This window comes from Toxorhynchites rutilus, chromosome 2 (genome assembly GCF_029784135.1).
Source record: "Toxorhynchites rutilus septentrionalis strain SRP chromosome 2, ASM2978413v1, whole genome shotgun sequence".
In the NCBI taxonomy this organism is placed as follows: Eukaryota; Metazoa; Arthropoda; class Insecta; order Diptera; family Culicidae; genus Toxorhynchites; species Toxorhynchites rutilus.
Window position 1 is genome coordinate 169500942 of NC_073745.1, and position 24550 is coordinate 169525491.

Genomic DNA, 24550 nt, shown 5'->3' on the forward strand with positions numbered 1-24550 from the left:
GCAACACGGCCCGGCCTTCGATGAATACACCGATCCCCTCTTCACCGACCAAAACACATTCGACTAGTACTCCCCGATTTTTGAAATTAATTGTTCATCAGCTAATCAAATAGTTTTCAGTAGTTTTCATTCGATACGATTAATCGCCCCAAATAATCGATTAATCGATTAATCGTCACACTGAGAGAAATAATTAGTTAGACTAATAGTTCTCATTTTCTAGAAAGCCATATGGAATTAAAAAAGTATTCAATCCGCCTGAAAATCAATTATTATCATTTACGCTCCTCTCAAGTCGTGAAGCATCGTTTACGAACTTAGGGGAGCATCAAAGTTAATGATTGATTTTCAGGATAAAACTGCAGCGGCCGTACGTATTTTTCTCTCTGGGTTTGGATCGATTAATCGACGTAAATTATTCGTTCGCTTCGATTGTTGGTTGTGCAGTATTCGTTCGACAATTAATCGATTTCTGTAGGAGGTATTCGATTAATCGAACGATTATCGGGGATCACTACATTCGACAAATGAAACGGTCTCGGAAGAAGTTCGATAATTAATCGGGGATCACTACATTCGACAAATGAAACGGTCTCGGAAGAAGCAGAAAATGCAACTGCTAATAACGATTTCATCTATTATCGATTCGATTCAGACACCGATTCCGACGATCAAATCGCCCACGCGAGTTTACCGTACTACTCAACCAAAAAATAACGTAGTCGCACCCGCCACGCCTTCAAAAAAAAAGAAAACCGAACTCCCAGCTCACTCAACCGCCAAAGGACATCCACAAAAGACAGTTGGCCACAGACAAGCAGCCTACGTCGCCGCCAGACACCAGTCGGTCGAACCAGCGACCAGCTACCCCCTGGCACCCGACAGAAGCGAATAATTAAAAATGTATCCCACAATGCCTTACCTGAATCAACACACATCCACACAGGTCGCTCCACTTCACACTATCAGTCAGCTCTCCGGAAGGGACAGTCGGGGCCCCACAGATGCGGAATCGTCGGACAACTTCCGGCATCCCTTGACGCGACCTGAGGATGATTCGAGTAGCAGCACTTTGGGCATGCCAGGCCCCCAGTGGTGCGGACGTTACACCCCCACCGGAACTACTGGACCACCTCTGCAGCTCAATGACGAAGAACCAGATAAACGATGCAGATAATCGGAACTCCGCGATAGCGATACTGGCGGATAACCACCGGCGCCGGGGGAAAGTGGCTTCCGTTGTACAAGAAATCGGGAAACACAAGGGCAGAAATGCTCGTTCCTCGATGGGCTACGCGGAAGTAGAACGAGATCTCGGGACGCACAAGAGCGGAAACGCCCTAGAAAAACCGAGCTACTTTTTCCTTTCTTACTTTTTCGGGTCATGCGGGCGGCTTTCGAACAAAACCATTCATCCGGCCGCTGTCTCCCTCTGTCTCGTTCGGTATCACCATCCACAACAGACTCCGCCAAGGGCCAAACCGCCGTCGGGTCTGGGGGGCGGTCACTGGCAGATATCCGTCCTTATCCCTCTTGTTCGGCAACTCGAAGCGCGGGTGTTCCGTCCATGCCCGTCGAAGAACAATCCAACGCTGCCATCTACAACAGACTTGACTTGCGACCATCAGACAAAGACTTGGAGACTTTCTACCAGCTATAGCCGGACCCCTGTCAACCACGTCATCTTCATCCCCGTTGAGTTTCAGGGTATTTCAGACCACTCAGGGTGATCTGCCAACAGTTTGATTTCACCGACCAACCACCACGTCATCAACCGCCTGCATTGGTGGTCTGAGTACATCAAAAAAGAAATCAAGAAACGGAGGAAGTTTCTGCGTGCGGCAAAAAAAAACCGGCACGATGGCCCGGAGAAAGAAACGGCTATGAACAGATACCGAGCGCAGCACATAAGGGTGAGGCGAGACAGGCCAAACTAGACAGTTGGACCGGCTTCCTGGATTCCATCAACGAAAGCCAGTCCTCTGTGGACCTATGGAGACTTGATAACGCGCTGAATGGGAAAGAAGATTCCAAACCCCTATCCTGCAAGCGAATGGACCGGCCTACAGCGATCCAGTCGACCGCGAACATGCTAGGGGAATATTTCGCTGAACTGTCCTCGATTCCGAGTTCATCCGACGACAAAAAGTGGACACGAACTCAGTCGATCGATTCGTGGTTCCGAACGATCGGGTTGGAAAACCGTTTGGTAACTGCACTTCGTTAAAAACTTCGCGACAAACCGGACCTTTGAGGTAAAAGTTGGGAACACCAGCTCCAGGCGCCTTCATGAAGAAACTGTTGTATATCAAGGTTCCGTCTTAGCCGTCACCTGATAGCGATGAACAGCCTGTTCCGGGCTATACCGAATGGAGTATCCGTATTCACGTATGCAGACGACATCCTATGGTAGTGGTGGGGAACACGCACAGGGCACCACGCATCAAGATCCAGGCAGCTACCAATGCTATCGGTAAATGGGCTGTCGAACGAGGCTTTCGACTTTCGGCGTAAAAAAGTGGTCACATGGTAGTATGCAGTCACAAACACCAATGTTGCAATTCGGGAATAACAATCTACAACGACCGCATTCCCCGCCGTAGAACGTTGAGAATCCTGGGAGTGGTGGTCGACTGCAACCTGAACTTCCAGCACCATTTCTACGAGGTGAAGAAAAGCTGTGCCACCCGGTCAAACCTCTTAAAAACCATCTCCAAACCTCACCGAAGTTACAACCGAACGATCCGTTTAGGGATGGCCAAAGCCATCATCAACAGCCGCCTCACCTACGGTCTCGAAGTGACATGTCTGGCCAGATATAAACTCCTAAAACTCTTTCACAACAGTCGGCATCTTCGAGTGGCGCAGATTTCCCATCTGTGGCCTGGGGCCATGGCAAGCATAGTCAAACGACCAGGGGAAATACGTGGAAACTCTCGTGACGAAATTTGTTTTTTGTTTATTGTTTTAGTTTTAATTGCTTGTCCGTATGTGCATGTAAAATGCATTATAGTATGCTGAGACGAATCAGCCCAGGAGGCTGAAAGTCTCAAAAAATAAGGAATGAAAAAAATCGATTGTACTCTATGCTTAGGGTGGCCGTCTTTTCACCTTACCAACGTCGCCTCACCGAAGTCAATCGGACAAATATTATGAATTCCATGTTGTAAAGTTGTTGTTAAGCGAATATTTAAAAAAAAATATATATAGAGGTAAAAAACTTCAAGTTGGCAATATTTTTCTATACATACGTGCATTATTTTGACAGCTGTGATTTGTTTTGTATTTAGTTTAGTTTTATGAATGCCTGCAAATTGGGCACATTTTTTACCGAAAGCCATAGTTCAACCATTAAAATATTGGAAGAAACTTTCGGCGAATAAATAATTTTGCGTAATGGCCTCCAAATCAAGCGATTTTGCACTATTTAGGATTATTTTTGTAGAGCCATGTGAAGTACCTATTTTTCGCCGATAAGTCGCAGATGATTTGAAGGGAACGTTCAAGTAAACTGATAATGAATGATCTCTCAAAGTTATGTTTCTGAAAAAAAACACACACTTAGAATGGCAATTTTCAATTTGCGACAGTTCAAATTAAATTTAAGTAATCAATTTTTGTTCAGTATTCTGTAATCATCACTAATAATATAAAGACAGTGATATAAAATACTCACCGGGTGATCTCGATATCGTTTCATTAGTATCAAGCCATGCTTCGACGATTAGTGTGAATGTACCCTGAAAAAAGCAAATGTTTGAGAATAAGTTTTTCACGGTTTTGAAAATTGCATTTATCTTTTATGCGAACACTACAAAACAACCTATATGTTGAATAACAAGGGAAAACGGTCCTAGATCAACCATCTAAATTGTAGAGTCAATGGAGTTCCTTGAAAATTATTTTTGATGACTTCAGCAATGAATTGTATAGAAAGACTCTTTAAAGTGGGCTACACATACAACGTCATTGTCACCGTCCCATCATCTATTCTCTTGGACTTATTTTGCCGACATCAAAGTTGCCGGTGATGGTGTATGTGAATGCTACCATACGATTTCCATGAGAGAATATTTTGCATTTCATTCCTTTACGTTGACTTCCCGGTGACGGGACGTTTTATGTGTAGCGCGCTTTAACTCTTAATGTCTTCTATCAGTTGGCGAGGTTTATCAATGTAGAAAAATTGAAATGCAAATACCAAATGGCCTACTCTGATTGATGAATAATGAATAAATCAGAAGAAATCGGTTCATAGCAGTGGCGTAGTGTACGGGAGGCGAGGGTGACGGTCCGCCCTGGGTATAACCCCTCTAAGAGCCGCGTTTAAATAGGGAGAGAAAGATGGAGTCCATTAATCGTTCCCATCGGGGATTACAAGAGCGATCCAAATTGTTAAAATATTAGCTTAAATTTTTGGAACAATGTTGTTTGAGGCACATGTTATCATCTGACAGCGAACTGAAAATGTTTCTACGTAGATTTTATTCATAGATACCTAGGACGAGCTTATACTATAGCTTCCAAAATTCGGTAGACATTTGAAGGTTGCTGAAATCAGCCTGGACATTGGACTGCATTGGATATGTGGATTGATTTACAAAAATCGTTGATAAATCTTACACTGAGTTTGAAGCTGTTACTAAACGTTTGCGTTTCTATGGTATTTTGTGAAAGAAGCTTTTCAAAGTTGTAATCAATTTAAAACATATATGCTCTCGTCGATGGGACAGGCACGCTCATTGTAGTGGATTGGATTTGAAGTCAATTGAAAGTGAATGAGCCAATAGAGTTAGGCTTTGACTATGTGACTAGACATTAAATAAATAAGTTACTTGTTTCGGTTAATTCGATTTTTCATGGAATTACGAAAACATAGACTTTATAACAAATAGGGCCTGATCACGAACGTCACCTCATGGTGAAAACGAAATGAAGTGTATATAACCTTGCATACGAATCATTTCGCCCTCACCGCGAAGTGACATTCGTGATCAGGCCCATATTGATTAGTGGGCTGTCAGGCTACGCACTGGTTCATAGCATACGATTCATTTATCTCTGATTGTTCAGCTGCTCTTGGTGGTGATATTGTTAATCAAAAATTCACAAATACTAGTAACATGTACATTCGCACATTTTTGACGTAGAACAACGTCTTTCATTTCTAAACTGGGATGTAAGTTCAATGTTTCGAAAACGAGAACGTTACATTGGAGAAACAAGATTTTGTGCGTTAATACCTCTTTGCCGGCTGAACGAAACGCGTGACCGGAGTAAATCGCTCCAAAAAACAACTGCAACAGAAACGACCGCTCAGAAAACGTGTAGTAGGCTAGAAATATTGTGGCGCGGAAAAACATGATGGGTAGAAATGCCTCACAGAAAAAAAGCGTAATTTCCATTATAAATTAATTTTTCGTTTTTCGGATTTTTTTGAGGTCAATGTAATGAGAGCGCAGTCCCCATTGAACGAGGATGAGGAATCAAGGCGACCCAAGCCGCGAAGATGACGCGATCCGAGTCTACTGCCATCCCGCCGACCCGCCGACCCGTCGACCCGCCGTCGCAAGCAGCGATGTCTCGCGCTCAAACCTTGCCTGATGAGTTCGTCCACATTCTCGCGCACGGTATCACAGGTCGTCTTCTACCCATGATGCTTTTCCCGCGCCATAATATTTCTAGCCTACTATACTTTTTCTTAGCGATTGATAGCGATTGCAGTTGTTTGTTGGTGCGATTTATTCCGGGAACCAACGGGTATGATAACCATTATTATGTATCAACCAACTTCAATTGCTTTTACAACGTTTTCAGGACCACCAATCAGTTCAAAAGAGTCGAATTTTATGTATTTCCCTTTATTTATTATAATTCGATATATACTCAGAACGTTCAACAATTTTTCAAAATATCCATTGTGAATTTTTTACTAAGCCAACGGTAGTCCTACGTACACCTTGCGGTTGTATCACATATTTAACCCATCACTAGTATTTTCTATCCGCAATCATTGCTATAACGTTTCATGAAATTTTCGATGTCAAGAGGCGTTCAATATAATATTCAAATTGGCTCTCGAAGCGCTTTCGAGGAGGCATAACTACAGTTTAAAAAAAATGTTTTGATAAACGGAAATAATTGTGAATCAGAAGTGATTGAGTTTCGATTCGTTCGAGAGCTCGCGAGCTGATCGGACAAGTTTGAGAATCTATCCGATAACGGTGTTTTTTTTCACGCAGATTTATATTGTGCTTTTTTCATCAGCGCTGGCGAGTCAAGCGAGCTCAATAAAAAGTGGTGCACGATCGAGACGCTGAGGATCCAGTTCAGATCAACACACATTCATCACACGCTACACAGCAGCGGCAAGTAGAAGTTTATTATTCTATTGTTCCATTTATCATTCCTTCAACATCCTGTGTACGATTTACACCATTGTCCAACATTGTATTTACCAAATCGGCAAGCTTTGGCATTAGGGGTGTACATTTTTCTTACATTACCGTTGAACTTTTGTTGAAACTTTTTTTCATTTTTGAATTTTATACAATAAAAAATTGAAATAAATATAATATATATATACCTTGAATACAAATATAATTTATTTACTCATTTATTTATTTTTATTTTTTTTATTATTATTATATACTGTTCACATCGAACAGGTGACTAATTTATTATTATGGCTGAGGGCGGGGAGGATCACCCATCCACGTCATTGAATGTTTCTGATGCTGACCCACCTCCTAAAGAGCAGGAGGATGAAGCAGACGTTGAGGAGGAAAATTCTGTGTATGAAGTAGAAAGTTCTGAAGATGAGGAAATTGATGAAAAACATAATTTTCGTCTAATAGAATACCCGGAGGGATTCAAAGGTCCATTCATTGTATACTTTAGACGAAAATCAAAACCTCTTAATGTCATTCGCATCTCAAAAGAACTAACGCAGAAATTTTCCAAAGTTACTGAATTACTCGGATGGGGCCAGACAAATTACGACTTGTCTCTTGCAGGACCCAAGCGAATGCAATAACGCGCTGTGATCTATTTGCGATTGAGTATCGCGTATACATACCCTGTTGCAACGTTGAAATAGACGGTGTAATAAACGAAAAGGGTTTGACTCGAAAAGAGATACTCGATGGTGTCGGTCGCTTCAAGAACTCCTCACATAAAAGTGCGAAGATTCTTGAATGCGATCGACTGAAATCTGTGTCACTTAAAAATGACAAACGAGTTCTCAATCGGACAAACTCTTTTCGTGTGACATTTGAGGGTTCCGCTCTTCCAAACTACGTTGCAATAGGTGCACTTCGTTTACCTGTTCGGTTGTTTGTACCCCGGGTAATGAAATGCAACAAATGTATGCAACTCGGTCACACGGCCGCCTATTGTTGCAATAAACAACTTTGCGCAGACATGCTTTAAATATAAATGACCCTCTTAAAAGCATAGTATTATGTTTGCTTCCGATTGTGAGAACATTTTTGAAAGAAAAATGTGGTTTTTTAGCAGCGTTCATTTCCCTCGATGCTTGATTCAGTGCAAGAGGTCAAGGGTTTGACCACTGTAATACAGTGGAATTGCAGAAGCATCATCCCTAAACTAGATCAATTTAAATTTTTAGTTCATAGTTCTAACTGTGATGTATTTTCCCTCTGTGAAACATGGCTTTCTTCAGCCGACAAACTGAATTTCCACGATTTCAACATTATTCGCCTCGATCGAAATGACTCGTTTGGTGGCGTACTATTGGGGATCAAAAAATGTCACTCCTTCTATAGAGTCACTCTCCCATCGATGACAGGCATTGAAGTTGTCGCTTGCCAGACACAAATCAATGGCAAAGACCTCTGCATTGCCTCGATATATATTCCTCCAAGAACTATGGTTGGCCGCCATCAGTTTTTTTTATATCATCGAGGCACTGCCGGAGCCGTGGCTAATCTTAGGTGACCTCAACTCCCATGGAACAGCATGGGGTTCACTCTACGATGACAACCGTGCCACTTTGATTTATGATCTGTGCGACAACATCAAATTGACAGTTTTGAATACTCGGGAAGCAACTAGAATAGCCAACCCTCCTGCACGGGCAAGCATGCTAGACTTTGCTTTTCTTAATTATCCCTGGATTGCACGTGGAAGGTAATCCAAGATCCCCACGGTAGTGATCACCTTCCAATAATTTTATCGATCGCCAATGAATCAGGTTTTCGTGAGTCAGTCGATATTGCGTATGACCTCACGAAAAATATTGACTGGAAAAAATTTGCAGAAATAATATATGAAGTACCTGTTTCAATGCATGAACTTCCTCCACACGAAGAGTATAATTTATATCGAGTTTGATTTACGAAAGCGCACTTCAAGCTCAAAAAAACCTGTTCCTGCTACCACTTTCCGACGTCGTCCTCCATCACTTTGGTGGGACAAGGAGTGTTCAAAGGTCTACCTTGAAAAATCATCCGCTTTCAAAAACTTCCGGAAAACTGGACTAGTGGAATGGTTTCGAAAGTACCAAGCTCTAGAAGCCAAACTAAAAGGTCTGATTAAAGCAAAAAAGCGTGGATATTGGCGGAAGTTCGTCAATGGTTTGTCAAGGGAGACCGCTATGAGCACTCTTTGAAATACGGCTAGGAGAATGCGTGGCTGGAACCATACAAATGAAAGTAAGGAATTCTGTGACCGTTGGATTTTCAAATTTGCAAGAAAGGTTTGTCCCGATTCCGTTCCTGCACAAAGCGTCGTACGCGACATTCCGCTCCAATGCGACTATGAGAATTTTTCGATGGTAGAATTCTCAATTGCCCTCCTCTCATGTAACAATTCAGCTCCGGGGTCGAACAAGATTAAATTCAACTTGTTGAAGAATCTTCCTGACTTGGCGAAACAGCGTTTGCTGAACTTGTTCAACAAGTTTCTGGAGCTGAATATTGTCCCACATGACTGGAGGCAAGTGAGAGTGATAGCCATACGATAACCCAACAAGCCGGCTTGCAATCACAATTCGTATAGGCCGATTGCAATGTTATCCTGTATTCGTAAATTGTTAGAGAAAATGATTCTACTTCGTTTGGACAAGTGGATTGAAACGAACAATTTGCTGTCAAATACACAGTTTGGCTTCCGCCGAGGTAAAGGGACGAACGATTGTCTCGCGCTGCTATCTTCTGAAATCCATATCGCATTTGCTCGCAAAGAACAAATGGCTTCCGTTTTGCTCGATATCAAAGGGGCATTTGATTCAGTTTCCATGGAAATTCTCTCAGAGAAACTTCATAATCGTGGACTTTCACCAATTCTGAATAATTTCCTGTACAATTTACTGTCAGAAAAGCACATGTTTTTCAATCATGGCAGCTTGAAATCTTCTCGATACAGCTTTATGGGCCTACCACAAGGCTCCTGCCTAAGCCCCCTCTTGTACAGTTCTTACGTTAATGATATACAGTCGAATTTCACTCGTTGCACTAAGCTCTTAGCCCAATTTGTGAAAGACTTTCACTCGTTGGGCTGAACTGTCAAAGTCGAAAATCGATCGAGGGTCACACCGATTGTTTGTTGTTATGGGAAACGCAGAAAAGTTGTCACACCACTGACGTTTATTTCATTCGTGGTTGAGTTTCGTTCTAGGTTGGATTAATTGGTAAGTTCTTAAAGAAAGTTCGATATTAAAATTAGCGTAGATTTAATATACGTTCATTTCGATCGCCAGGCTCAAAATGGATGGTTTGCAAGGATCCAGTACGAACGTTAACCGGAAACGGAGGAGCAATTTCCTGAGAATTTGACAATCGCGACGGTTGTTTAAATTTGTTCGTTAAAGTAGAAGTTGTTGCTGTTGTTATCGATTAATCGTGGGGCCAATATTCGATTCATTCGAACAATTGTCTTTCAGTATTCGATTAATCGAACGAGTATTTATTTCTTGTAGTTAGAATGAACAGACATTTATAATAAAAAATATTATGGTGTCATAATTTAAAAAATCACATTAAATATAATTTTAAAATAAACATGGTGCAGCATAATGGTTTTTGAATGAAATGGTATTTAAGTATATTGATAAAATTATCATTTCATGATTATATGCGGATCATGAAAACTATCCGGTTGAAAACCGACAAGGCGTGTTCTTTTTATTTAGAGTTAATCATTACCAGAACTATTGAAGTTTAGTTAATAAACGTGAGATGAACACACAAATTAAAAATTCAACTCGATGTGGTAATTACTGCTGATGGTCCTGATTTCCACCTTCCGGTTCGCGGGCGTTGTGAAGTTTATTATATCATTGCGTAGCCGTTTCGCGCCCGATTGGTAGTTTCCGCAGCAGACACATGATGCGAGTTTTCTTACTGGCCTGGAAGGACCGTAGAACATGTGGGAAGTCTCCCTGGGAGCAAAGATTAATCAGATGCGTAACTTGCGTTTTGTGGCAGTCCAGTTTGGACAGCTGGCGCGGTCGGTAGCGGTCAACCCAGAGAGACATAGTACACAAAACTATTTGATGTATAATGTATACAAAAATACTTGGTGACTTGTCATTTTCGTGTTGGCCTTTGTCAGAGTAAATGTCATCATCTCCAGAGATGCCAGATGATTTTTTGTGAAAGCCTTCGACAAAAAACTGAAATGTTGATGTGTATAAATGGCAGATATTTTTGTAACCGCGAGAATAGCAAAGTAATGTATGAAAAAAGGGGTTGTTAGCGCAGGGAATCAAGTCATAAAGAGTAGAAATACCATATCCCTGCAGTCTGCAACTGAAAATATAAGTCTGCAACAGAATAGACAGGACACTAAATATCAGTAAAATTGCGAACATGTCTGCTGATTTAGTATCCTTGCAATGATGAGAAACAAATTTGGTAAAAAAATCGAAGTCGAACGGGTTACAAAATGCATCATTTTGCTAATTTCAAACCCGATCGGGAGCCGGAATAGAGGGTATACACAAGGCGTGTTATTCCACAAACTAAGTACTAATACAAATGACACGTGTATTACTACGTATAGTCGGCGAAGTGCCGCTAAAAACGTTAAGGCCGTCTGAAAAGTTGAAAAGAAAATACATGCCTGAAAACACAATATTCTTCAAATTGTATTTAAAATGAAACTGTATATTCACATCTGGCATCCCTAGTCACGAAGAACGAACACAAAGAGGCGAATGTTGTGAATATCGCCAAACACCAAACCATCAGCTAGACTTTTGAGTGTCGCACTATTCTGACATTTCAGCGACAGGACACTCACCAAGGAGCTCGGATTTCTACTGTCAAGTAGAAGCTCACCATGTGTTAGTGTTGTGATAATACTCTTCTCACACTATTGGACTGGCTTTGGGATGGTCACCAAAGATAATCGTAGCACAAAATTTGTTGATTATCTTTGTGTGAGTACCATCACTTGATTCTCACGACAAATCGCAGCTCTGCGTAGGATCTTCTACGGTCACGAGAATAATCCAATAGAAAGAAGCAATTCGTGAGGCGGTGGACAAGTTCAAGGAATATGGTGTAAATAATCGAAAAACATTGAAAGAGCAGACGTTCCCTTTGCTAGAATAAGCTCTTTACATCTGGATTTTACAGCAGCGGCAGTCCAACCTTTTTGCTGACAGTGGATATTCTTAAAGCAAAGGCGGAGCTGCTGTTCAAGATGTTCCAGGACCGGGGGCTCATCAAGCTCCTAGCCACACGCTCTGTCGTTACCTGTGATGAGACCGTGGCAAGCGGACGGAAGCAAAACAAGACAAGGTATACGTTTATGCCTTGCTCCAACATAGATGGTTCCCTAAAGCTTCCGTTGTATTTCATTTGCACTGCTGCAAAACCACGAGGAATCAACATCGAAGAACTTCCCGTTTCATATAATCATTCCAAAAAGGCTTGGATGACCAGACTGTTGTTCCGTCAATGGTTCCACGAAGAGTTTGTCCCCGCTGTTCGAAAATTTTCAGCCGAGAGAGGATTGGAGCCAAAGGCATTGCTGGTTCTTGATAATTGCACCAGTCATTATGACGTTGACGAATCTCTACAGAGTGACGATGGACTGATTCAAGTGATCTACCTCCCACCAAATGTAACTGCTGAATGCCAGCCGATGGACCAAGCGGTCAAATGCAATCAAGCGAAAGTATAAAAAAAACTGATGCTCGCATTAATTCTGGAAAACGAACACTTAAGGTAAATTTCCAAATATTAAACATTAAATTTTTGTAATTAATTCCAAATATGAACACAAAACTATGCGCACGATAGGTTTTCGTCTGTGCTTTTTCAAAATTTAAATTCAAATTCTAATTGAGGTTTTATTTATGTACTTTCCTCTTTAGTTTCGAAGAACGATTGAAGAAGATTAATCTTCAACAGTGTATTTCGTGGTTGGCAACCTACGTAATTCGTGGAAGAAATTGATCGATGGTTTGCTGGAGGATGCTGTTAATGTAGACTCGAAAGCGGCCGATGATGACTTCAAAGCGCTTGTGTCCAGGATTGACAGTTTGGCAGGAACAAAAACATCTGAGCAAGATATTGATCTGTGGATCAAAGATCAGGTGTATGATGCTGATCATAATCCAGATTGGGTAACCAGTGAAGTGTTCTCTGATGACGAGATTTTGTCATCAGTTCTCAAGAATGATTAACCTGAAATGCAAGAAGAATGGTTGGTAGACACAGAAGATGGAAGTAATTCGTTTGATACTTTCATTACTAGTACCGGAGATCCTGATTTTGGCGATGCAATCAAGTCAATTGATTGCCTAGTTCGCTATATGAAGCATGATGTTGCAGAAGTATGCCGTAACGCGCTACGTTCGAAAATCACTGAAGTTGAATGGCTAAAACGAGCATGTTGAAGAACTCTACCATTTTGTTGAAAATGAATTTACGTTGTTTGTTTAATTTTGTTTGAAACGTTTAAAATAAATATTGTTTTTGTTGAATAATATTCGATTTTATTTATTTAAATGATTCATTTAAAATTTATTTTAAACCTAAAAACACCATCCACGGGCTAGATTATTGTCTAACTAGAGATTGCACGTTGAGACAACTTGCAGACGATGGAGTTATTTCCATCTCGGGTACTAATCAAAAATCCTTGCAAGATACCCTGAACAACCTGTTCACGTGGGCTCTCAAGCTGGGTATCGAATTCTGTACGGAGAAAACCAGAATGGCCCTTTTTTCTAGGAAGCACGAACCCGCCCAATTCCAGCTTCACCTATCCGGCAAAACGATCAAGCACTCGATGTTTTTCAAATACCTTGGAGTATATTTTGACTCTAAATGTACCTGGGGAATACACATTGCGTGTTTGAAACAGAAATGCCAGCAAAGAATCAATTTTCTCCAAACAATAACCGGAACATAGTGGGGTGCCCATCCAGGAGACCTCATTCAGTTATACAAAACAACGATATTATCAGTGTTAGAATATGGCAGTTTTTGCTTCCGATCAGCTGCCAGGATTCATATTCTCAAGCTGGAGAGAATACAATATCGTTGCTTGCGTATAGCCATGGGGTGTTTGCATTCGACACATACGATGAGTCTCGAAGTTTTGGCAGGAGTACCCCCGCTTACTCTTCGGTTCACAGAATTATCCTACAGATTTCTCATCCGTTGCAAGATCATGAATCCATTGGTGATTGATAACTTCGAAAATCTACTCCAACTGACTCCTCAGTCAAGTTTTATGTCTTTATACCATGAGTACCTTACCCACGACGTGCACCCTTCACCAGGCATCTCCAACCAAGTTTGCTTCCCATACTTTTGCAATTCCTCTGTCATTTTTTATCTGTCCATGCGACAAAAAATCCATGGAACTTCAGATCATCTACGCTCCAATGTTATTCCGTCGATATTTTCGGAAAAATATGGGAAAGTTAGATCTGATAAAATGTTCTTTACTGACGGTTCATACATAATGTTGTCTGGTCGTGTATCCGGTTCCATACTGCTCGCTTTCAGCTCTCTAGAGCACTGAGAGCACAAGGCAGACAATCGGATATCCCCGTCTGGGATATCTTAGATAGCCGTGATCCTGATCTTCTGCTTCATCTATACCTGTTCCTCAGAAACGTCGATGTCAACGTTTAATGATGTTTCCTTCGTTGTGTCCCCGTTTCATATCCCTCCTATCCGATCGATAAACTTTTATTTAGTCGCGGCAATACATACACACACTCTTTACAGATACACGGGCCAAAGGTTGTGCAGTCCACTGATCATTCAACAAGAGCCAAAGGTTGTACCGCTCATGACAACTCTACACGAACTGATGATTGCGCCGGCTAGTGACCATTCTATCCTGGATTCCTCGAGTCGAGAAAGACGCACCACGCTAGATATGGGGTACAGACTAGGGGGGCGTTGCTGATTAACGGTCAGCTGCATTCTAATAGGAAGTATCCCGTGTCGGGCACACGTACAGAGCATTGGAGACAGCAAAATCCCAATTACGAAAACACTTGTAATACTAACCTCGAGCCAACCGCGAGTAATCGGTTACATATTACTAACATAGATAATAAGAAAAATTGTCAAAGTATTGAACTCCCGGCCCCGTGTGGCTAACGCCATATGAGACTTGATAAAATTATATATTTTGGAAAAAAAAGAAGGCACAGAATGATTACAGCTACAGCACTGAAACAATGAACCTGATGATCAGCAACCAATACCAACTGCAAGAAAATCAACTTAGGCCAATTGACAGAAAAATCAAGACAATAGACCAACAAAAACGATAATATTCTATTTTGAGAAGCACCTAGAGCTCAATAGGAAATTCAGAGATAACGAGAAAACCTTTTATGAAATAATTAACTTAATTTGGATGTTTGCCAGATACGAGCGACATAACTTACTTCTAGAAATCAGGAAATTGGATGTCTGGAATCTGGGACGTTATCACTGGGAAGAGTGATTCTAATTAACACTACAAAAGGAAAACTCTAATGCATCAAGAGCATCAAGAGGCAATATTCCAGACTGCAGGTTTTGTCAACAAGGCCACCACACATTTGAAGTCGAAAATCATCGCATCAGAAATCAAATCAATCTCTCTCACAGTGGAGTTTCTTTTTTTGAGAATTTTTTCAACACAGAAGCACGCGACAAAAACCAGACGATTAAAAGAATTTATTTTTAAACCCAATCGCACATTCTTGAAGGCGATGAGTTATGCCGATCATTTGAGAGATGGTATTAGTACGACTACACAGCACACTGGAGTTAGGTTTGATACATTGATCGCATGAAATCGAATAAAATGTGTGAAAGGACAGGTAAACGAAAAAATCAAGAAATTATTTTTTCCTAAAATGAAACACTTAATTTGGAATGAAATCTCTTTTTAAATTAAAATCGTTACAACTGCTTTAAAATGATATACGGCATGCGTGTACGGCTTGTGACCTGTTCAAGGGCACATTAAATATCCGAGGAACACGAGGCAAAACTTACACATCAAGCGCTGTTCTGCTTCTGCATTGCTAAACCTGAATAGCAGATGTTTTCTTCCAACAAGATGCGGCTGTCCAAATATGATTATATACACATTTAGCACATGGTACAACCCCCAACGGTGATCCTGTTTCATTAATAAGATGTGCTGAATATGCTATATACTAGTGTGCTTACACATGTTGTTTGTTACGACGATACGACTCCTTGCTATGCTTCGTAAATGCAAGCTTTATGGACGCGGCTAATAAGAGGGGGGGGGGGGCACCAACGGAAATATTGTTTATCGGTCGTGCGTGCTGGCACGCCAATTCAAAATAGTATTCGTTCTGACATTTTATATCGCTTGTGACAAATGTTTATTCCGTGATGAATAATAATATATAGTGTATTACTTACCGGCCAACCAAATCCAAATGGAAACCGTATCGGATTTTCGAATCCTTCTTGTATACTTTTTTCGGTTAAATTAAGTGAGTTTCCTTCCAGAACCGATGTTATAACATCCCCGAACGTGCATGGCGAAGAAGTATCAATTTTGGCTTGGTAATGTTTCAAGCACGCACGAAATCTTGTTCTACACGCCCCAATACAGTTACCTTCTGAATCGGAACGGCCAGTACAGCAAGCTCCCTCGTTGTCCACCCCTCGTTCGTTTTTGAAGTATTTCAGCTTTAGCTCAAACAGTCCAGAGCATTCAATCTGCATAAATGAATGAAACAAAAAATTGCGATAAGTGATAATTAAAGCAAAAAAGATCATTAAACAGTGTTGATGAGATTTGGAAACTACGACTGAATATTATGTGCAGTGAACTTACTAGATGATATCGTAAATTGGTCAGAGAATCAAAAAATTAAAATACAAATTTATTAATTGAAACTCATATTGTATCTCTAAAAACGCTCGTCACGTAACATGTTCAATATGAAAAAAATGGAGTAATTTCGGATGGCGATGTAAGAGAAACTACGGAAGATATTTCAATGGAACAACTTTTCTTTGATTCCTACGTAATCACTTATAAAAATGCTTAGACGCACTGCTGAGTTGTCTTGCGGTAGTTGACTAGAAATATATCCAAGGCCAATAAAAAAACAGAATAATCTTCAGTTCTTCGAACAGCTGCTCTTCCGTTTTGGTCACGAAATCATTGGAGTATATCCTCCGTTTGAGGGTCGTTCATAAATTTTACATCGGTTGCAGCTTAGGAACGATGATAGGGTTGTCAGTATTCGGTACAACGTGTTTCTTTAGCTAATCCATCTCTTTCAGCGATCTCTTGACATACAGGGCCGAGGCCAGGTTATCGCAAGCCCAAAAAAAAAATAACAGCGGATTGAGCATTTCCTTCTCATTTTTCGTCAGCCACAGAAGGACCTTCTTCGGGAACTTGGTGTAAGAGATATAGTTGAGGCCATCGCTTACTCCCATGGTGAAAGACGTAAAGTACCCGATCCTCTGCCATCCGTTATGACCACAACGTCACGCTTCGTCGATCTTCTTCACCAGCCGCTGGGTGATCGCCAGTCCAGAAGGGAGAGGATGCTGTAAATGCCGGATCGGATACATCCGGCATAGGCGAAGAGCCTCACAATGTTCAACTTCTTCGCATCGAGAAGACATTTGATTGATTTCGCTATGGCCGCTGCAAATCAACAGGTAAAGGCAAACATTTTTTAAAAGGCTTAATAAACGCAGGATTCAAAAAAAATCATTTCATGGAATTATCTTTTGTCATTTTTGTTTCCATCGCAATCCGAAATTAGCCATTAATTTTAATGCAGACGTTGCTACAAAGCATTCATGCCAATTTAATAAATATAGAGAGTGGTTGGTGTCCTCGACACGACCGCATTGTTAACGTAGAACTGCGAAACTCGAAATCATCCGGGCATACAAAATAAAAAAATCGCATCGACACAAAATACAGAAGCAAACAGTTAGGACATCAAACCCAGCAGTCTCAAAAATAATTTAAAAATTCTAAAGTAATCTTTTAAGACGAGATCTAACTGAGGAAGCTTTAAAACGACGTGTAATTTGCGGTCCTTATAGACGCAAGCAGACACAATTTTTACTAAATCATTAAACTACATAAAATACAGAACATTTTATTCTATTGGGTGTGCAATTTAATTCGTTCCGTTCCCACGGCGACAGCTGATTTTTGTTGAATCGTGAAGTGTCGACATCTGTCACCCAAATATTGTTTACAAGTCCTTGAGTTTTGCACAACAAGTCCAATTTCTACTGCGTTGAAAAAAAGGCGAGTTTCGTTTTAAATAAACACAATTTTCCTGAAGTTTTGATTCTATGCTTCCATTGAAAGAAAAGTGCAGCTGAAGCGCATCAAATGCTTGTGGAAGTTTATGGTGACTGTGCATCATCGGTTTTGGACGATTTAAAAGCGATGGTTTTAGTATTAACCTCTTGCGGTACGATTAAATTTCCAACAGCACGGCCCAAACCATGAGCACATCGATCCTTTCCACTACTCTGCTGAGCATGTGTATCTAACAAGGGCGCCCTATGATGAGCAAATACCTGTTGTGGCACAGTCTCATCGCCACGACTGTGGTTCGACGGTATACGTGAAAAGGTTAAAAACAAAAATTTTCCGATTCCATCGAAAATTTTTGAAGACGATGTATTAAAGACATTACTCGATCGAGATTCGTATGAAACGCAAACAGAGTTTGCAGAATCATTAGGAGTAACTCGATAAGCTATTTCAAAACGATTCAAAGCCGCAGGAAACATCTAATAGCAAGGAAATTATATTCCATACGAATTGAAAGCGGGAGATGTCGAGCTGCGATTTTGCATGTCCGAAATATTGCTGGAACGGCACAACAGGAAGTCTTTTTTGCATCGAATCGTTACGGTGCTCCTATGAGTAATCGATAACGGTACTCAGTATCAAACAAAGTAGTCACCCACACAAGACAACGCACAGTGTGTTGAATGCATGGGAATGTGGGACAAAAATCATAACAGCAGAATTTAGCCATTGTAACACTTTGGTGTGATGGAAAAAATTGTTTATAAGTATCAGAACTACTGTTTGCATAAATGTCTCATGTTATCTGAATAATCGCATAAGTGTCTCAAGTGACAAAATCTCTTTTATATGAAAACATCACATTAAAATACATTGTTATGTTAATACATCTCTATATATATAAATGTTCTGGTCGTTTGTTTACGCGTCAAAAACACGAAAAGTACGGAACCGATTGAGCTCAAAGTTGGCCACAATATACAATACACTTTAAGGAATGTTGTTACGGCATAAAAAAATTGGAAAATTGAAAGAAAAATTATATATAAATGACCTGAGTGCGTTTCTGAAATTTAGCTTCTAATGAAAATCGATCATTCAGCAAATACTATGTGTTCTATGTGATGGAAACATCTTTTTTCCACGTGTTTGACAAAATTATGATCTGAAATTGTGTGATTTAAAATTTATCGATTTCACTCATCTATCTTTATATATAAAAATGTTCTGTTCGTTTGTGTATGCGTCAAACTCGAAAAGTACGGAACCGATTGAGCTCAAACTATGATACAATGTACAAAACAACCAACCACATCTAGGATTGTTGTTACAACATAAAAAATGAAAAATTCAACTGAACCATGCAACCACAATGTGCCACAGTACAGCTAGTATACATATAATTCACAAAAAAAATTAAAAAATGTTTATTTTTCATAATCTTGCATGTATCATTGCTTTTTCAAGGAAAAATAATTCCGACCACTACGACATCCACACCCAAATTTAATACGACCGCAAAGGGTTAAAGCCCTGCGAATCCAGACCTTCAAAAAGCCGAATCCGAATATTCGCAGTGCTAAAGTAATAGTTTGTATTTGGTGGGATCAAAAAGGTGTGATCCACTATAAGCTGCTAAAACGAGGTCAAACACACTCAATGAAGACTCCTACAGGCGACAATTGATCCATTCAAAGCGAGCTATTGGCGAAAAACGACCAGATTATGCGACCACACTTGAGTCGATAATATTTAATCATTACAACACTCAATTTCACGTTGATATTTGAATTAAAAACTATTTGGAAAATAGCGGATGGGAAATTTTAGGTCACTCACCTTATATTCTAGACCTTACCCCTTCCGACTACCATTTGTTTCAGTCGATGCAGAACGCTTTGAGTGGAATACACTTCATTTCTGAAAAGGTTACCATAAATTGGAAGGATACATTTTCGATTTCGAATCCGTAAATTGCCATAAAGTTGGGAAAAATTAGCAGCTAGCGATGGTCAATACTTTGAATAATGTATTAATTTATTTTCTTATCCAAAAAAGTTTTGAGCCCCTCGATTGGCTGTTAAAGTTTCTGAACCCATAACACCATTCACAGTTTTAGCCACCAGATTTGTATTTTCGCCTTAATCGAATGATCGTACCGTCAACCGGGGGCAAATAGATCACGGGGGTAAAATTGATTGAAAATACTAATGAAAACAAACTGAATTTTTCGAAGGTTTTATTTCATTAAATTTAAAACTTTTCTATATGACACGTTCAATAATTTGTAGGTTCTTTTCGCCAGTGGTTCTCACTTATCACTTATTAAATTACATAAGGATTTCTTTTTTTCTGAATAGCGTTTTCGTTTCCATTTTTAAACATGGTAGAGAAACATATTTTCATCGCATCAAAACGATACGAATAAACGTTAAACATGTTAATTCACACTTACAAATTACGATTTTCATTGCGAAATGTTAACTGATTATTTCTTTCTAAAAATTGATGGAATCGATGGCGATAGATGTTCTTTTTCAACATAGGTAATGGCGAACTATGGTTACTATAGATTTTATTACGCGGGCAGTTCCACGATCTTAGGATAACCCGTAACCTGATTCCGAGACTTTTCGGATCTATGCATGAGCATGTTGCGCACATGAGCATTCTTACCATTCCAACGGAAATGGTGCATTGAGTATACGTCAATGCAAAAAAGTCGCGCTGGTCATTTGAATGACATTTTGCTTTAATCATAAATGGTATAATATTGTTTATCGAATATAGTCAAAATTTCTGTTCTTTTTGGTGAATTTTCTGTGATTGGGAACTGTACAACAAGCAATGCATGCTGTTTTACATTGTCTTTTTTAACTGACCTCTAATAAAAATAAACAAATTAACAAAACGCGATGGAAAAAAACCACACAATCCATAGCTGTTTTGAAGTACCGTTTTGTCTCAAATTCCGAACACTTAAGCTAGGTTGGCCATTAAACAGTGTCTCAATACACAAGATGGTACTTTTTCGAAAAATTATTGTGGTTTTTGGGTACAATAAAGCCTTTTCTTTCATTTGGCTACCATAAAATCAATTTACAAATTCATATTCACGTTGAAAAACTAAAAATATGTTCTCGAATTCCGAACACCTAAAATGCAAAAAAATCATTACTTCTGAGCTACTAGACCGATTTAGGTGATCGATATATCAAATTGAAGGGAATTAGCTAATCTTCTTCGAAAAAATATGACACACCAGGATTTGGACTTTGTGCTACGAGGCTTGATTCAAATTCCGAATTTGCCTACGCAAACATTTCATCGCTGGTTTTGACAGTCACTTTTCTGCAAATGCTTAGTATTATAAGTTTTAGGCAGTATCGATACCTGTGAATGATGTTAAAATAAAGCCTGTACCACAAAGAATGTTAGGGTTTTTATTAATCAATTATTTAAAATATTAAAGTTCAATAACTTTATATTTAAAAATTAAGTGCTCCGAATTTGAGACAAAACGGTAAAGGATACATGTCAATTGTATACAACCATGACCCTTCACATGCTTCCGCTACTAATACTCATTATCTCATAGGCTATATTAACATCAGTTACCGAACTCAGAATTTTCCTGCATATTGTCTCCAAGATATCGTACTAAAATTAGCTTCACAGACATATATATGAGATACATTCATGGTACAAAAAAAGTAACAAAATGTGGCGATTATGATTCGAAAGCAGCACTTGTCGACGAAAAGTTAAAACTTCTATCATTTGGAGTGAAGCACAACTCTGATATACTAGGCTGAAGAGGGAGAAGCGCTGGATAATATGCAAAGTATATTAAATTGAATTAATTCGTGCGTTTAAAACAAAATTTATACTTCACAGCAACATACCGCTGTAGTCACCGGTTTACGTTGCTGCTTGCCTCTCTCGCCTATATTCTTCTTTTTACTTGACTCGCTAAGCTTATTGCACAGCCCTGCGCTGACCGGCGAATCGTGTGCCGTGGGAAAACAATTCGTTCCTTCCATTCTTTTTTAAGCTCGCCATACCTCCACCTTTTTACTTCGTTTACACTGTACACCGAACTCTGCTATATTCCAGCAGGCTGCAACACAAGTAATCTAACAATAACAACAACAGCATCAGTAATGATCAAGCGGATGGCTGAGGCGCTCCATTGCACCAGTATCGAATACATGAACAGTCGTAAATGGAAGAGAGGAGCGGGGGGCAAATATAAATATGTGAATAACAAAGAGAAAGATATACAGAATGAGCCTGAGAAAGAGGGAGTATGAAAATGTACAGATAATCTTCTTCCAGTGCCAGGGGTGTTACGATCTTAGTTAAGCTAATAATTAAATCGAAAAAAGCATAATCAAACATCGTGTATTTCAATGTTCATCATTAAATTACTTTTAAAACAAATTAATGATATTCCTATTAGCAAAACTATGAATTGAGAATAGTAATTGCGAACGATAACATAATCTATAATAATTATGGTTCTGCATAATCCGAAAATGAAATTTGTGGCCTTCAACTCTTTGTAAAATCAAACCTTCAAGCAAAACTTTTCCCTTTGATTCTTTTCAGTATGGACAAATCTATATTGTATAAACAATACAATGATATGCACGACCTTCGGTTTTTTGAAAAATTATAATAAAATCCTTACATGCTCAAATCATCGTTAGATTACATATACGAAATTGCTAAATTGAACTATTCGAATGACTGGAATAAAAGCTGGAGTTGGTTGACCAAATAGATTAATCGTGGGGACAACATTGCAATCGTATTAATTTTTTGGAATGTTCTGTAATAAGCTAGTTTACAAACAAAGCTACTGTTCCTTTTTAATTTAAAGGTGAGGTTTAAAATTATTCATGTTTACACATTATTTTTGGAAATTTGAATCCAATCAAAATATCCCGATTCCTACTATATTTATAGAAAAATAGTTAAACAACTGAGAACATTAATAAAATTAAATTAGCGTTCTTAATAATGCACACATTGGACCGTAGTTTTGCAAGTTGAAATCGACGATAAAATTAAAAAGGTTTATTCTATTAATTGTTAAATTGATTTTATCCCACAAAGGGAATCCCCTTGAACTGGATCGAAAGACTTTTAAGTGTGTTCGTAAACTCTCTATAGGTTCTCATGCCTCGCCTTCCAACTATCACAGTGTCAGTTGAACTTATGTTTTATATTACCCAACGTGTTAACGATAGTATAAACGTGAAGGAAATATTCATCATCAATGCCAGGTACACCACACACACAGAAATGTATTAAGTTAAAAAAAACTATAAGGTAAGGTGGGTAGGTTTTGTCAGACGAATATGTGCAAAAGGAAACAAGAAATAATAAATGGAATGAAGAAGCACCCCAATTGCCAGTTTGCCTTTCTCTTCTGTCTGAAACACAGCAGCTGTACATAGGTGGCCTGCAAAATACCGTGAGATTTCCTCTCTGACCTGTTATGAAAAATAGCTCTGCGGATTCGTTGGCTGCGCAGCCACGATTAGAGTTAACGAATGAAGGAATATGTGAAAAAAGCGTCTTGATCCTATATAGGTTTAGCTGCAACTAATTCCAAGAAATGCAATATTGTGCTCGAAATGTAGCATGTATTCTTCCTACTAGCAGAAGATCAAAAACTGAAGAAACCATTGTTATTGCAAAGTTAATTAGTGGTTACTTACCTCTTTTATTAAAATCATTGAAGCTAAGCATACGACAGAAAAAAAGTAAATCCTGTTCATTATGCTTTTGTATTGATGATACTGCTGAGTAATATGATAACTGAATAGTCAGTTTGGTAGTCAGTGGCAGATTATGCTTAAAACTGTTGAAGGGTACCAAAAAATGGCAGCCTTGGTTTTCTCATTTGTAGGAAAACGAACTTGAAACGTTCATCTGTACTTTCTTTTGATTTTCGGTAACATTGCTTGTTGCACAATTCACGATTTGCTAAACACTAAAATACCGCTTCACTTTTATTGGGTCATGATAAAAAAATTGTTATATTTCATTTTGCTTCAACAAAAACTGGCCTTTCGTCTGTATAATTTTGTGCCAGTATTCCCGACGTATATTCACAATTATTCACTATTATTATCACTGCTTGTTGCTTCCTTGCCGGCTTCGCGGTGACCGGTTAATGCATTCCGCATGCAAATTATTATTGAATCACAGTATCCTTTCATTTGCTTATAAACAACAGCATAGCATTCGTGTTCCGTGGGAGTTTTTCCATCCACTGAGAAGGTCATGTACATTCACTGATTCACTGATTTTTGTCTCAGCACTATACAAACAAGAAAAAGTAAATCCTCACCGCGCAACGTGTTCTTCAAGACTAATGCGAGAAGCCGCTGACACAGTGTGTTCCGTCTGCTCCGGTAGCTTTCTTTCCAGCATAATTTACTACTTCATCCACATGCTTTCTCTGTCGCTCTCTACGCGTCATTTTGTTTCATTGCAGCTGCCGATTATACTTCGTGGTGATATGGAAAGAAGCAAATGAAGATAAAGAATGAGGTAAAATATACGATTGAAGCGCTAATGCGGAGGATACCAAAACTACAGTATCGATCGCAACATTTGAAAACGGCTTATTTTACATGGTATGTGGACAGTCCCTAGATAAATATGAGCAATTCCAGGATCCCAGACACCCCTCTCCCCCTCCGTGAACAAGCGTGAATATTATGTATACAGTTGAATTTCACTCGTTGGGCTATCTTTAGTT

General features: G+C 39.4%; 1 protein-coding gene across 3 annotated transcripts in view; it reads right to left on the minus strand.

Moving 5' to 3' along the window:
- The window catches only part of LOC129765016 (neurogenic locus protein delta), a 40384-nt gene extending 16152 nt beyond the window's left edge, over positions 1 to 24232 (minus strand). The window contains exons 1-3 of one of the 3 annotated variants that reach the window (XM_055764787.1): positions 23502 to 24232; positions 15888 to 16190; positions 3677 to 3740 (exon numbers count right to left, since the gene is read on the minus strand). In XM_055764787.1, coding sequence (XP_055620762.1) covers positions 3677 to 3740; positions 15888 to 16190; positions 23502 to 23561 — 427 coding nt within the window. In that variant the 5' untranslated portion in view covers positions 23562 to 24232. Of the gene's footprint in view, positions 1 to 3676; positions 3741 to 15887; positions 16191 to 21677; positions 21837 to 23501 lie in introns of those variants that run through there. The other 2 variants (XM_055764786.1, XM_055764785.1) reach the window with 2 other exon arrangements.
- Between the last annotated feature and the right edge of the window lie 318 nt (positions 24233 to 24550).